General features: G+C 38.9%; 1 protein-coding gene across 3 annotated transcripts in view; it reads right to left on the bottom strand.

The window, feature by feature from the left end:
• Positions 1-13,700: 13,700 nt before the first annotated feature.
• The window catches only part of COPS7A (COP9 signalosome subunit 7A), a 23,118-nt gene continuing 20,691 nt past the window's right edge, over positions 13,701-16,127 (bottom strand). For all 3 annotated transcript variants that reach the window (XM_043966851.1, XM_043966850.1, XM_043966849.1), the window contains 4 exons: positions 15,889-16,091; positions 15,034-15,139; positions 14,680-14,831; positions 13,701-14,518 (listed from right to left, as the gene is read on the bottom strand). In XM_043966851.1, coding sequence (XP_043822786.1) covers positions 14,479-14,518; positions 14,680-14,831; positions 15,034-15,139; positions 15,889-16,091 — 501 coding nt within the window. In that variant the 3' untranslated portion in view covers positions 13,701-14,478. The remainder of the gene's footprint in view (positions 14,519-14,679; positions 14,832-15,033; positions 15,140-15,888; positions 16,092-16,127) is intronic.

Below are 16,127 nucleotides of genomic sequence, written 5' to 3'. Positions count from 1 at the left end.
TGTACCACCTTAGCCTCCCGGAAGCTTGGGATAGTGCAGCCTGGAAGTAGGACCCCACTTTAGGATTTAAAAGTCAAGTAAAAGACAGGCAAGATGAGCAGGCAGAGAAAGATGCAGACCATAGAAAGTTTCTTTAGTGACAAGGAAGATCAAGGTGCACTCTCAGAAGAAGATAGCAATGTCAGGGCTCCTACATCCAAAGCTTCCAAGAAAAATATGAATTGGTCTCAGGCCATGGAAGTGCTCAAAAATGACTTTGAAGATAAAGTAAGAGAAGTAGAGGAAAAAATGGAAAGAGAAATGAGAATGATGCAGGAAAGTCACGAGAAAAAAAGTCAACACCTTGAAAAACCAAATGGAAAAGGAGATAGAAAAGCTCTCTAAGTTATATGTATTAGACTATATCTAGGCAAATCTAAATGTAATAATGTAGAAAATTTACATTATATGTCATACATGTGTCTTTGTATATATATGATATATGTATAAAATATATATCACAAATTTTAAAAATTTTAATGAATGTTACTTATTTTTACATGTAATTGGGGGGAAAATGCTAAATAAATAATTCCAAAAAGAAAAAGAAAATAATTGCCTAAGAATTAGGATTGAACAAATGGAAGCTAGTGACTTTATGAGAAACCGAGACATAATAACACAAATCCAAATGAATAAAAAAAATAGAGGGCAATGTGAAATATCTTCTTGGAAAAACTGCTAACCTGGAAAATAGATAGAGGAGAGAGAATTTGAAAATTATTGGACTACCTGAAAACCATGATCAAAACAAGAGCTTAGACATCATCTTCCAAGAGACTGTCATGGAAAATTGCCCTGATATTCTAGAAGCAGAAAGTAAAATAGAAATTGAAAGAATCCACCAATCGCCACCTGAAAGAGATCCCAAAAGCAAAACTTCCAGGAATATTATATCCAAATTCCAGAGCTCCCAGGTCAAGGAGAAAATATTGCAAGCAGCCAGAAAGAAACAATTCAAATACTGTGGAGCCATGGTAAGGATAGCACAAAATCTAGCAGCTTCTACATTAAAGGATCAGAAGGCATGGAAAATTATATTCAGGAGGGCAAAGGAATTGGGATTACAACCAAAAATCACCCACCCAGCAAAACTGAGTATAATCTTTTAGGGGGGAAAATGGGACTTCAATGAAAAATAGGATTTTCAAGTATTTGTGATGAAAAGACCTGAACTGAATGGAAAATTTTACTTTCAAATGTAAGACATGAGAGAATCATAAAAAGGTAAACAGGAAGGGCAGCTAGGTGGCACAGTGGATAGAGTACTGGCCTTGGATTCAGGAGGACCTGAGTTCAAATCTGGCCTCAGACACTTGACACTTACTAGCTGTGTGACCCTATGCAAGTCACTTAGCCCTCATTGCCCTGCAAAAAAACCAAACAAGGGGGGAGGTGGAGCCAAGATGGCAGAGAGGAAGCAGCAAGCTGCCTGAGCTCTCCTTCTGTTCCCTCAAAAAGAACATTAAATCAAGCCTCTGGATGGATTCTGAAACTACAGAACCTGCAAAGAGACAGAGAGACACAGTCCTCCAACCAAAGATAATTTAGAAGACTTCAGGAAAAAGTCGGTCTGACTCGGGCAAAAGGGAGGCCCAGTGCAGGGCAGCAACCCAGCGCCAAGGGGGTCGGGGCAAGTCAGCAGGAGCTGCGGGCCACAGCCGAACAACCAAGGCCCCTGGAACCTGGTTCAAAAATCTGGTGGCCAAGAAGGACAGTGGAAAAACCTACCTGCACCGGCCAGGCGGGATCAGACGCCAAAATCGGGCGCCTGGCTGGCTGAGCACAATCATACAGGAAGTGCAGGGCGGGGCATCTCCACACACCATAAAGGCCTCAGAGTAAAAGCCCGGTCACACAGCACCTATACCCCTGCACAAGAAGCCCAAAACAGGGACCCTGGTGCCCCCAGAGCAGACCTCAACTTCAAAAATAAACAAACAAGCTTCAATAATGAGTAAGAAGCAAAAAAGAGCCCTCTCCATTGAGAGCTTCTGTATCAATAGGGAAGAAGCCAACACAAACTCAGATGAGGACAATAGCCTCAAATTGCCTACATCTGAAGCCTCACGTGGGAAGGTGAATTGGTCTCAAGAACAAAAAGCCTTCCTGGAAGAGCTCAAAAAGGATTTTAAAAATCAATTGAGAAAGGTAGAAGAAAAAATGGGGAGAGAAATGAAAGCAAAACAAGAAAACTATGAAAAAAGAATCAGCAGCTTGGAAAAGGAAGCACATAATTTCACTGAAGAAAACAAAGCCTTAAAAAATTCACTTGGCCAAATGGGAAAAAAGGTGCATAATCTCATTGAAGAAAACACTGCCTTAAAAAATTCACTTGGCCAAATGGAAAAAAAGGTACATAATCTCATTGAAGAAAACACTGCCTTAAAAAATTCATCTGGCCAAATGGAAAAAAAGGTGCATAATCTCATTGAAGAAAACACTGCCTTAAAAAATTCACTTGGCCAAATCGAAAAAAAGGTGCATAATCTCAATGAAGAAAACAATGCCTTAAAAATTAAAATGGGACAGTTGTAAGATAAGGAATCCATGAGACACCGGGAATCAGTCAAGCAGAATCAAAAAAATGAAAAAATAGAAGAAAATGTGAAATACCTCATTGGAAAGACAACTGATCTGGAAAACAGATTGAGGAGAGACAATTTGAGAATCATTGGACTGCCTGAAAGCCATGACCAGAAAAAGAATCTAGACACCATGTTCCAGGAAATCATTAAGGAGAACTGCCCTGATATCATAGAATCAGAGGATAAAATCATCATTGAAAGAATCCACCGATCACCTCCTGAAAGAGACCCCAAAAGGAAAACTCCAAGGAATATTGTAGCCAAATTCCAGAATTATCAGGTGAAGGAGAAAATACTCCAAGCAGCCAGAAAGAAGCAATTTAAATATCATGGAGCCACAGTCAGGATTGCTCAGGACCTGGCAGCTTCAACATTAAAGGACTGCAAGGCTTGGAATGTGATATTCCGGAAGGCAAAGGAGCTTGGATTGCAGCCAAGAATATATTACCCAGCAAAAATGTGCATTTTCTTTCAGGGGAAAAGATGGACATTAGGGACTTTCAGTCTTTCCTGGTGAAAAGACCAGAACTGAATAGAAAATTCGATCTCAACATACAAGACTCAAGAGAAGTTTAAAAAGGTAAACAGAGGGGGAAAAAAAAGGTTACCCTATTAGGTTAAACTGTTTATATCCCTACACAGGAAGATAATACTCATAACTCTTAAGAACTGTAAATGTACTTGGGCAGAGAGAAGGACTTTACATAGAGGGTATAAATATAAATTGTCTTTGATGTGATGATACAAAAAAGAAGGGGTTAAAAAGGGAGTCTATGGGGAGGAGAGGAAAGGGGAGGTGGAATGGGATGAATTATATCATATGAAGAGGTAAAAAAAAAAACTATTACAATAGAGGGAAAGAAAGGAGGGGGGAAGATTGTTTCAACCCTATTCTCATTAGATTTGATTCAAAGAGGGAATAACATATATGTTCATTGGGATAAAGAAACTTAACTCACTCTTTAGGGAAGCAAAAGGGGAAGGGAAAGTGGGGGGGACTGATAGAAGAGAGGACAAAAGCAAAGGAAAAAAGGGTAGAGAAAAGAGAGGGGGTGATAAAAAGGGAGGGCAGATCGGGGGAGGCAGGGGTAAGAAGTAAAACATTGGTGAGGAGGAATAGGGTGAAAGAAGTGGGGGAAAGTACAAAGGGGGTAAATAGAATGGAGGGGAATAGACAGTAATAATAACTGTGAATGTGAATGGGATGAACTCTGCTATAAAACGGAAGCGAATTGCAGAGTGGATTAAAAACCAGAATCCTACAATATGCTGTTTACAAGAAACACATCTGAAGCAGAGAGATACACACAGAGTAAAGGTAAAAGGCTGGAGCAGAATATATTATGCCTCAGCTAAAGTAAAAAAAGCAGGGGTAGCAATCCTTATCTCAGACAAAGTGCAGGCAAAAATAGATCTAATTAAAAGAGATAAGGAAGGAAATTACATCTTGCTTAAAGGTACTATAGATAATGAAGAAATATCAATATTAAATATGTATGTGCCAAGTGGTATAGCATCCAAGTTCTTAGAGAAGTTAAATGAGTTACAAGAGGAATTAGACAGTAATACTATACTAGTGGGGGATCTGAATCTCCCCCTCTCAGAATTAGATAAATCTAGCCAAAAAGTAAATAAGAAAGAAGTGAAAGAGGTGACTAGATTACTAGAAAAGTTAGACATGATAGATATCTGGAGAAAATTGAATGGGGATAGAAAGGAATATACCTTTTTCTCAGCAGTACATGGCACATTTTCAAAAATTGACCATGTATTAGGGCACAAAAACATCATAGTCAAATGTAGAAAGGCAGAAATAGTAAATGCATCCTTCTCAGATCATGATGCAATAAAAATTACATGTAAGAAAGAGCCAGGGAAAAGTAGAATGAAAATAAATTGGAAACTAAATAATTTCATTCTAAAGAATGAATGGGCCAAACAAGAAATCATAGAAACAATCAATACCTATATCCAAGAGAATGACAATAATGAGACAACATACCAAAATCTATGGGATGCAGCCAAAGCAGTGCTTAGGGAAAAATTTATAGCTCTAAATGCTTACATGAATAAAAAAGAGAAAGAGGAGATTAATGAATTGGGCATGCAACTTAAAAAGCTAGAAAAAGAACAAATTAGAAATCCCCAATTAGACACTAAATTAGAGATCCTGAAAATTAAAGGAGAAATTAATAAGATTGAAAACAAAAAAACTATAGAATTAATCAATAAAACTAAGAGCTGGTTTTATGAAAAAACCAATAAAATAGATAAAATATTGGTTAATTTGATAAAAAAAGAAAGAAGAAAACAAAATTACCAGTATCAAAAGTGAAAAGGGTGATGTTACCACCAATGAAGTGGAAATTAAATCAATAATTAGGAATTATTTTGCCCAACTGTATGCCAATAAATTTGACAATCTAAATGAAATGGATGAATATCTACAAAAATAGAAACTGCCCAGGTTAACTGAAGAAGAAATAAAATCCTTAAATAAACCCATATTAGGAAAAGAAATTGAACAAGCCATTAATGAACTCCCTAAGAAAAAATCCCCAGGGCCAGATGGGTTTACAGGTGAATTTTACCAAACATTTAAAGAACAATTCCAATATTATACAAATTATTTGGAAAAATAGGTGAAGAAGGAGTTCTACCAAATTCGTTTTATGACACAAATATAGTGGTGATACCAAAACCAGGCAAAGCAAAAACAGAGAAAGAAAATTATAGACCAATTTCCTTAATGAATATTGATGCTAATATCTTATTTAAGATATTAGCAAGGAGATTACAGCAAGTGATCACCAGGACAATACACTATGACCAGGTGGGATTTATACCAGGAATGCAGGGCTGGTTCAACATTAGGAAAACTATTAACATAATCAACCACATCAATAAGAAAACCAACCAAAATCATATGATTATCTCAATAGATGCAGAGAAAGCTTTTGACAAACTACAACACCCATTCCTAATAAAAACACTAGAGAGTTTAGGAATAGGTGGAGCTTTCCTTAGAATAATAAACAGTATCTACCTAAAGCCATCAGCAAGTATTATATGCAATGGAGATAAATTAGAGGCCTTCCCAGTAAGATCAGGGGTGAAACAGGGATGTCCATTATCACCCCTATTATTTAATATTGTCCTAGAAATGTTAGCTTTAGCAATCAGAGAAGAGAAAGGAATTAAAGGAATCAGAATAAGCAAGGAGGAAACAAAACTATCACTCTTTGCAGATGATATGATGGTATACTTAAAGAATCCTAGAGAATCAACTCAAAAATTACTTGAAACAATTAACAACTTTAGCAAAGTAGCAGAATATAAAATAAATCCACATAAAATCATCAGCATTTCTATACATGACCAACAAAGTCCAGCAGCAAGAGAGAGAAAGAGAAATTCCATTTAAAGTAACAGTAGATAATATAAAATACTTGGGAGTCTACTTGCCCAGACAAACCCAGGAACTCTATGAACACAACTACCAAACACTCTTCACACAAATCAAATCAGATCTAAATAATTGCAAAGATATCAATTGCTCATGGATAGGCAGAGCTAATATAGTAAAAATGACAATACTACCTAAATTAATTTACTTATTCAGTGCCATACCAATCAGACTGCCTAAAAATTATTTTATAGAGCTAGAAAAAATAATAACAAAATTCATCTGGAAAAACAAAAAATCAAGAATATCCAGGGAAATAATGAAAAAAAATTCACAGGAAGGTAGGTTAGCAATACCAAACCTGGAGCTTTACTATAAAGCGGCAGTCATCAAAACTATCTGGTACTGGCTAAAAAATAGAGTGGTAGATCAATGGAATAGGCTAGGTTCAGGAAATGCAGTAGTAAATGACACTAGTAATGTAGTGTTTGATAAACCCAAAGACTCCAGCTTCTGGGATAGGAACTCAGTATTTGACAAAAACTGCTGGGAAAACTGGAAGATAGTATGGCAGAAATTAGGCATAGACCAACATCTGACACCTTATACTAAAATAAGGTCAAAATGGATACACGATTTAGACATAAGAGGTGATACCATAGGTAAATTAGGAGAGAAAGGAATAGTCTACCTATCAAATCTTTGGAAAGGAAAACAGTTTATGACCAAACAAGAGATAGAGTATATTATAAAATGCAAAATGGATGATTTTGATTATATTAAATTAAAAAATTTTTGTACAAACAGAAGCAATGCATCCAAAATTAGAAGGGAGGCAGAAAGTTGGGAAACAATTTCTGAGGCCAGTACTTCTGATAAAGGCCTCATCTCTAAAATATCTAGGGAACTAAGTCAAATTTATAAGAATCCAAGTCATTCCCCAATTGAGAAATGGTCAAAGGATATGAACAGGCAGTTTTCTGATGAAGAAACCAAAGCTATCTATTCCCATATGAAAAAATGCTCTAAATCTCTAATGATTAGAGAGATGCAAATTAAAACAACTCTGAGGTACCACCTGACACCTATCAGATTGGCTAAAATGACAAAAAAGGAAAATAATAAATGTTGGAGAAGCTGTGGGAAAATTGGAACACTAATTCATTGTTGGTGGAGCTGTGAACTGATCCAACCATTCTGGAGAGCAATTTGGAATTATGCCCAAAGGGCGATAAAGCTGTGCATACCCTTTGACCCAGCAATCCCACTTTTAGGTCTTTTTCCCAAAGAAATCATGGAAAGGGGAAAGGGACCCACATGTACAAAAATATTTATAGCTGTTCTTCACATGATAGCAAGGAATTGGAAGTTGAGGGGGTGCTCATCAATTGGGGAATGGCTGGACAAGTTGTGGTATATGAATACAATGGAATACTATTGTGCTGTAAGAAATGATGAGCAGGAAAAGTTCAGAGAAACCTGGAGGGTCTTACGTGAGCTGATGATGAGTGAGATGAACAGAACCAGAAGAACATTGTACACAGTATCATCAACATTGAGTGTTGATCTACTGTAATGGACTATATTCTTCTCATCAATGCAATAGTACAGAAGAGTTCCAGGGAACTCATGATAGAAGAGGATCTCCAAATCCAAGAAAAAAAAAAGAACTGCACAGTATAGATGCTGAATGAACCATACTATTTCTTTTGGTTTTGGTGCTGTTGTTTTTTTTTCTATTTTGAGGTTTTTCATCATTGCTCTGATTTTTTCTCTTATAACAGGACTAATGCAGAAATAGGATTAATGTTATTATGTGTATATATATGTGTGTATAGATATCTTTATCTATATCTATATAGATATATAGATATAACCTATATCAGATTACCTGCTCTCTAGGAGATGGGAGAGGGAGGGGAGGGAGGGAGAAAAATCTTAAATTGTAAAGCTTGTATAAACAAAAGTTGAGAACTATCTTTACATGTAATGGAAAAAATAAAATACCTTATGTGTAAAATAAAAACAAACAAACAAACAAAAAAGGTAAACAGGAAAAAGAAATCATGAGATGTTAAAAGGTTAAACTGTTTACATTCCTACATGGGAAGATGATACGTCTAAATCATAAGAGCTTTCTGAGTATTAGGGCAGATGATAGGAATAATTTAGACAGAGGGCACAGGTAGGAATTGATTATGAAGGGATGATATCTGTAAAGCATTTATTTTTTGTTTATATTTTTTTTTGTGGGGTAGTCGGGGTTGAGTGGCATGCCTGGGTTCTCGGGGTTGGTGAGTGTCTTGTGTCTGAGGCTGGATTTGGGCTTGGGTCCTCCTGGGTGCAGGGCAGGTGCTTTGTCCACTGTGTCACCTAGCTGCCCCATGGCAACATCTTTAGGGTAAAATTGAGTGGGGAGAGGATTGCACTGGGGGAGGGGGGAAGGGGAGAGGTAGAATGGGGTGAAATCTCACATGAAAGAAGCAGGAAAGGGCTTATGGAGTGGGGGGAGAGATAGGGGAGAAGTGGGGTAGTGAATGAGCCTTACACTCATCAGAATTAGCTCAAAGGCCTTAATCCCATCAGAGTTGGCTCAAGGAGGGAATAACATACACACTCAATTGGATGGAGTAATCTATCTAACCCTACTGGAAAGTAGGAGGGGAAGAGTATAAGGAGGGAGGGGTGAAAGAAGGGAGGGAAGACCAGGGTAGAGGGCAGTCAGAAGCAAAACACTTTTGAGGAGAGATAGGGTAAAAGAAGATAGAAAGTAGAGTAAATTATCATGGGAAGGATGGAGGTTAACAGTTAACAATAGCAATTGTGAAAGAATTTTGAAGCAGAGACAAGAGTAATGTAAGATGATTAAAATTGATGATGATGATGGATTGATTGATTATAAATATTGGAAGAAGATAAGGATTGAGGAGGAGGACTGATTGATGAGGATTGAATGAAGATGAGAATTGATTGAAAATGATAAGGATTGACTGAGGATGATGATGATTATTGATGGGTGATGATTGATGATGATGGTTGCAAAACTTATGGTACTTTGCTGGGATACTGTGAAGAAAATTTTTTGTCAAGTTTAAGGTACTATATAAATGCTATCTATTACTGTTGTTGCAATAATCAACCTCATGGGTTTATTGTAAGGAAATCTCTTTTTAAAGTACTATATAAATGTAGTTTACTATTTTAAAAAATGATGAGCAGGATACTATCAGAAAGAATCTAGAGAGACCTGCATGAGCTGATGCAAAGTGAAATATACAAAATAACAGTAATATTGTGAGATGATCTGCTGGGAATGACTTGGTTATTTTCAGCAATGCAATGATCCAAGACAACTCTGAAGGTCTTATGAAAAATGCAGTCCATCTACAGAGAGAGAACTGACGGTATCTGAATACAGATTGAAACATAATTTTTTTGTTAGTTCTTTTATCCGAAACAAAAAAAAATTATGGGCAGGATGCTTATCAGAAAAACTTGGAAAGACCTACATGAACTGATGTAGAGTGAAATGTACTGTATACAAAATAACAGCAATATTATAAGATGATCTTCTGTGAATGACTTGGTTATTTTCAGCAATGCAATGATCTGAGATAACTTTGAAGGAGTTATGAAAATTGCAATCCATCTACAGAGAAAGAACTGATGGTATCTGAAAACAAATTGAAGCATTTTTTGATAGTTCCTTAATCTGAATTTTTGTTTTTATCTGTTTTCTTTTACAACCTGGCTAATGTGGAGATGTTTTGCATGACTTCTCATATATAACTTATATTGAATTGCTTGAGTTCTTGGGTGGGGGGAGGGAGGAAGAGAAGTTGAAACACAAAGTTTTTAAAAATTGATGTTAAAATTTGTTTCTACATGTAATTTGGAAAAATTAAATTCTAAATAAAATTTTTAAAAACACAAAGAACAACTTTGAAAGACTTAAAACTCTGATCAACTAAATGATCATAATTCCAGAGGACTGATAAAGTACACTGCCCACTCCATGACAGAAGATGGACTAATACAGAAAATGAGAAATGTATTTTTGGACTTGATCATTGTGGAAATATGCTGCTGATTGGGTTTATGATACAGAGGTTCTATATTTCTTTTCAGTTGGCCAAGGAAGACAGGAGGGAGAAGATGAATGTTTGATCATTGGAAAAAAATTAAATCAAAAAAATAAAAGTGTTCCTTTTGGCTGCCATGTCTCCTTGGCAAAAAGATTGAGAATTTACATTTGAGGCAATTTCTAGATTCTTTGACCTCCTCTGTGTAGCAACTACTTTATGTTGGCTAAACTTCTATAGGAAACCAAGATCAGTATCTTTGCTCTTTTCCATTTCCTGTTTTTGGCACTCACAACTTGTTTGAATAAGTTAAGTTTAAGTTGTTATAGTTATATATAGTGTCTTCTTATCTGCTATCGATTTTTACCTTTTCTCTAGTTGATGTGATAGAACAAACTAATTCTGATGTGAAGCTCACATAAATAATCAGGCAGCTCCTGTCAAGATATAGGCATTTTGTTTTTTGTTTTTCAGTGCTTGCCATGTCCAACACCTGACTGCTCTTTTTTTTTGGAAGAAAATGTTTATGATATATGGACATTGCTTCTAAGTAACCTACAAAACCTTAGCCTCTCTATTCTCAGACTCAAGCCATATTTTCCAATATACTTGCTATGGAGGATCTCATAAAGCTCTTCATATTTCTTTGCTCTTCATCTACAACAGATGTTGGTACATAAGCTAGTTATCATCAGTATGGTCATTTTAATTATATCACTGTGAGTACTGCACTAGTTACTAAGTATCCCATGAAATGTTTCTTTCTCTCTGGGCAATAACATCCAATACTATCCAAAAGCATTCACTGAGAGCCTATTCTGTGCATTAAATGCTGGGGTAACCTATGAAATGAAGCATTCCATGTAAACTATGTTCAAAATAATTTGAGGATGAAGGAGATGATGCCCTGGAAGATTGTACATGAGTTGAGCTTTGAAGGAAGCTAGGGACTCTTAAAAGGTAGAGGCAAGACTAGAATGCATTCCAGGTGGGTGAGTAGGTGTGTAGGGGGAAAGGGGAATCTATGCAAAGGCATGGAATGAGGAGACAATACTGAGTTTAGGGAATAGCAGATAGGGCACTTGGTTAGAATATAACACGCATGAAAGGGAATCATGGGCAGTGAACCTGGAAAAAAGGGTTTAGTGTTAGATTATGATCTAGGTGAGGTGTTTGTTTAATCTTAGAGGCCACAGGGAGCCGGGAGCCACTGGAGTTTCTTAAGGTAGAGAGTAAAGCAGTAAGGCTTTTAAGAAGATTATTTTTGCAGCTGTTTGGAGGATAATTGGAGAGAAGAGAGAACAGAAACCAGGAGTCCAGTTAAGAAGCTGTTATAATAATTTAGCAAAGAGGTAATAAAAGATCGACTTAAGATGGTGGCTGGGTGGGTACAGAGATATGAAAGAGGTTGTGGAGGTAAAAATGACAAGACTAGACAAGTGATTGAATATGGCAGGTGAAGAGGAGGAGAATCAACAAGACAATCAAGCTCCACCTACCCTTGGTCTGCATTACCCCCTCTGAACTCTACAATCCACCTAATATGGTGTTCCTGACGTTGCCTCATCCTCATGCCTCTGCCCAGGTGATGCCCCCTGCCTGGAATCCACCCAAAGCCTCTCCCCACCATCCTTGAAAAATCCCACTAAGGTTCAATTCAAGTGCCACCAGATTCTACGTGAAGTAGGAATTAGCACTGCTAGAGCCTCCCACCCCCCAAAATTACCTTGTGTGTTTTGTGTACTTATTGTACATTTTTTGTCTACTTAAATACATTTTATCTCTCCCCAAAAGAACTTAAGCTTCTTAGAGGAACAGACTGTTTCATTTCTGTCTTCACATCCCCAGTACCTAGTACAATAGATACAAAATAAATGCTTGTTGATTAATATGGAGGTGAAGAGGACTGGGTTTGGAACTCATTCTGCCAACTCCTTCACAATCTCCATGGAACATTTGTGAGCCATGCCTCCATTTAGCCTGTTTTACTCTTGGGTTCTGGTTTCATTTGATCTCTTATGAGAATGCGAATATTAATGTGGTATGCTGATTTGTTGATCATGTTTGTAGCCTACAATCATTCTTATGACTCTCTGCCCCTTCTTCCATCACTGTGGGAGCAGAAAGGAGTTGGATAAGACTGAGAGTAATTTCTAATTTTCCTTTGTTTTATGTATACATGACCCAAGTATTAATTATAGTTTTTCCTCCTATCTTCACATCTTTAGGAAGTGAAAAAGTACACTTCAAGTTGTGGGTTTCCAACATAGAAAACCCCAAAGTATTCAGACATAACTGAGTCTCTGGCTATTTTTTAGGGCTCACAATCCAGAAACACCAGGACCCAGTCACTTTACAGACCAGTCATGTCCTTTCCCTTATAGCCTCCAAATATTTTGCAAACCAAGACCAAACCATGTATCTCAAGCTCCTCAAAAGTAATTGAGTGTCAACTTCCCTAGAATGTAGATTACCCCAAGAGAAAGTAGGGGACCCAAATCTGGCTCCCAAAGAGTCACCACCAATAAGGTCATCATACTTTATAGGCATCTGATATTAGGAAATTAGGAGACTATTACAAGTAATTAGCTGGCTTGGCCTGGGAGAAGAGATGAGAAAATGCATCTCCCTCCCTTCTTGGCAGAAGTGGGAGACTATGGCTATAGAACATTTGTATATACTGTCAGGTCGTTAATATGTTGGCATATTTTTGGGGGGGGCAATGGGGGTTAAGTGACTTGCCCAGGGTCACACAGATAGTAAGTGTCAAGTGTCTGAGGCTGGATTTGAACTCAGGTACTCCTGAATCCAGGGCCGGTACTTTATCCACTGCGCCACCTAGCTGCCCCATATGTTGGCATATTTTGAGGAACGTCCTTTTTCCTCTTTCTTATTTATTCTTTGTTACCAGGGGTGGCCCACTGGATAATGCAGGGAACAGAAATACATTCAGAAACAAAAGTAAAAATAAAAGATGTAAAAAAAAAAAAAAACCCAAGTCATTAACTTAGAGTGGTCATTTGCTCCAGGTAGAATTTGAAAGGAAGATGAGGTGATAGCTATAGGGATCAAAGAGAAAACTGGGGGATAGGTGGAAGGAGATCATACAGTTCAAACCTGCTCCTGAAGAATTCTTTCTTTTCAATGGGAAAAATGAAGCTACAAGAGCAGAGGTAAGGCAGAACTAGAGCAAGAAGCTTGGAGTAGAGTTTAACTCTCAACTTCATGTCCTCAATCTCCCTTGTAGAAGTGAGCTCCCCACTTAGTCCAATGTTTTTTAACACAAGCCTGGGTTGGGATAGGTGGATGTGAAGACGTGTGAATGCTTTTCCTTCTAATTTTGTCATCAAGATCACCAAGATTTCTTTCCTTTTTGACTCCCCTAGAGATCAGGACTCTGATACATCTGTCACTGCCATGAGGCTGTGCTGGACTCCAATTTATTGTCCCTCAGTGTCTGGTCTGGAGGCTCTCCACCCTTTTGCAGTACTAGTCTTTGGTAAGAATTAATATCGAGAGTTAACCATTCTCCTCCTACAAAAGTTCCATAAACAGAGGAGACTCAACTCTGGGGAGAGTCATAGATAGATCCTCTTAGATTTATTTATGTCATTTGTGTCTGTGTATACACACACACACACACACACACACACACACACACACTCACACAGACATTTTTAAAAAATACAATCCATATCCCACCCTGCCAAGGAAAAACAAATAATCCTTTGAGGGGCTCTGTTGGGCCTTCCCAGGATGCCCAATGGTGGGCAGGACACTTCTTCCAACATTCCCTCGAGCAGCAGCAGTCTCTGTGGGTTCTGGGGTTGAGTCAGGCAGCAGTGCTTCTGAGGGGGAAGTAGTGACAGGAGGAAACAATCCCAGCATGTCCAGGATTACAGGGGGTGGAATTCCCAGGAGAACCCTGGGATAAAGGACTGGCTCCCAGAATTCCCAAGGGAAAGAGAAAGGGCAAGGGAATCTAAGGCTCTTTGGATACCCCCAAGAGAGTCAAGGGGCAAGAGGGAAACATTCATGCAAAGGCTAGAGGTATTGGAAGAGGGACACACAAATGACATGCACAACCCCAGACACCCAACCAGTTACAGATACAGACAAGGACACACCCATAAAGGCCTTGAAGAAGGGGAAGAATATGCACACAAAATAGGGTTATACACAACATGGGGACAGGGAGAGAAATATGGCCTAGACTTGCCTCCTCTCAAGGAGGTATAAATTAGCCATGGGGGTGGGGCAGGGAGAGGCTGGGGCTCAGACCTAGGGAAATGGGAAGTAGGACATGATTCCCAAGGGGCTGGCAGTCAGTCCCCAGATGCCCTAAGGTGAAATGACAGTCCTTTCAGTTTGATTTGGACCAGATCTTGGCACTGCTGCGTAGCCTGGTTCAAGAAGGAGAAAAGAGAGATTGATCATGAAGGGAAACCTCCCATCCTAAGACCTCCAACACCTCCCCCACAGGACTGATTGGAGGAGCCAGATTCCTAGGGCTGAAAGCCACCACAGTCCCTGGCAATATGGAATTTCTATTAGGTGGGCTCACCCTTTCCCCTTCGGAGCTTTCTTGCTGGGCTGGCGCTGGTTGGTGCCTGGGGCAGGCTCCCTCAATTCTGTCAGATGTTGCTCTGGATCCTGGGATGTGGCTGCAGCAGCTGCTGCTGTAGTTACCTTGATGGTTTTCTTCAGGTTGGCCACCTGCCGGGGTAGGAAGGCTGGCATCATGGCCCCCGACACCGCCCTCTGCTCACCATTTTCCACAGCTAAATTCACTACCCCAAAACTCTTGTACAAACCTAACTGTGCTTCATACACCAAGACATGGAGCACAAAAGTTAGAGGAACTATTTATACACAGTCCCTTCCCCAGAGCCTATTCCTTGCTTCATGCTCTGCTTACCTCACTCTCAATCTGCTGCTTCAGGCCCAGTTGTTGTTCTTTATGCTGGTTGGCACGGCTCACCTGCTCCTCGATGCCTGACAACACTACTTCACAGCCCATACACCTGCAGGAAAAAAGAGAGAGGGAAAAGTGTTCCAGGGGTATTGCTGGGGTCAACGAATCCCAGACTTGGTTTGAAGGGAACCTTGGATTCCGGGATCTAAAGCATTGATATTCAAGGTCCCACATCTTAGCAGTATCTCCCTGAATCATCAGGGGAGACCATGAAATCCCCTAAGAGAGACAGGGGGATGAACACATATGAAATGATAAGGTACAGTAAGGGATAGACACTGAGGGGGAACAGGGCAAGGGATACTGAGGGGAAAGCAGAAGCATATGGGGGGCCTAGAGATAAGATGAAATCAGAGGGGATACAAAAGAAGAAACATGAATTAGGGATATGGTGGAAAGAAATCCATGAGATTCAGGAAGGCTACAACAAAGAGATCTTGAAGAGTGAATAAATAAGACTTCAGGGCTGAGTTAGGTGATTGAAACTTCATGACAAGTTATTCCTAAGGTGGCACTATTTCTGCACCTTTAGCCCAACCATCCTCTCATGGACTTTGGGTCTAAACCACATTTTCATGCCATCTCTTTTTCTCTCTTGATACTATCCCCTTTGTAGTTGTCAGGCAAAAAATGGTAGATCTCCCTGCTCCCAAAGTCTTAGTTCCATTAATGCACATGATTCTTTTGCTTGTTCCAGGTCAGTCATTTCTGAAGTCTCTTCTTTCTATTTTGGGGGACCAAACCCCTTTATAAATTCCATCACAGAAATAGTCCTTATGTTTCTAGATAAAATCTCACCATTCCTGGAGAGTTTGAGCAATGGAACTGAGGTCCTGGCGCTGAATGTCACGCCCAATGCTATAGTCTACTTCAAGCCGCTGGTTCCGCTGGTCCAGGGAACCTCGAAGTACGTCTGCATACACAGCCTCAATTACAAGGTCCTCTAGTTGCCGCACATTTCGTAGAGCTAGTGCTTCTAGAAGCACTGCATATGGGATACACTGAAATCATAAGAAAGGATAAAAAAAGAATATAAA

The sequence above is a fragment of the Dromiciops gliroides genome, chromosome 5 (genome assembly GCF_019393635.1).
Source record: "Dromiciops gliroides isolate mDroGli1 chromosome 5, mDroGli1.pri, whole genome shotgun sequence".
Taxonomy (NCBI): domain Eukaryota; kingdom Metazoa; phylum Chordata; class Mammalia; order Microbiotheria; family Microbiotheriidae; genus Dromiciops; species Dromiciops gliroides.
This window is presented reverse-complemented; position numbering and strand designations above follow the sequence as displayed.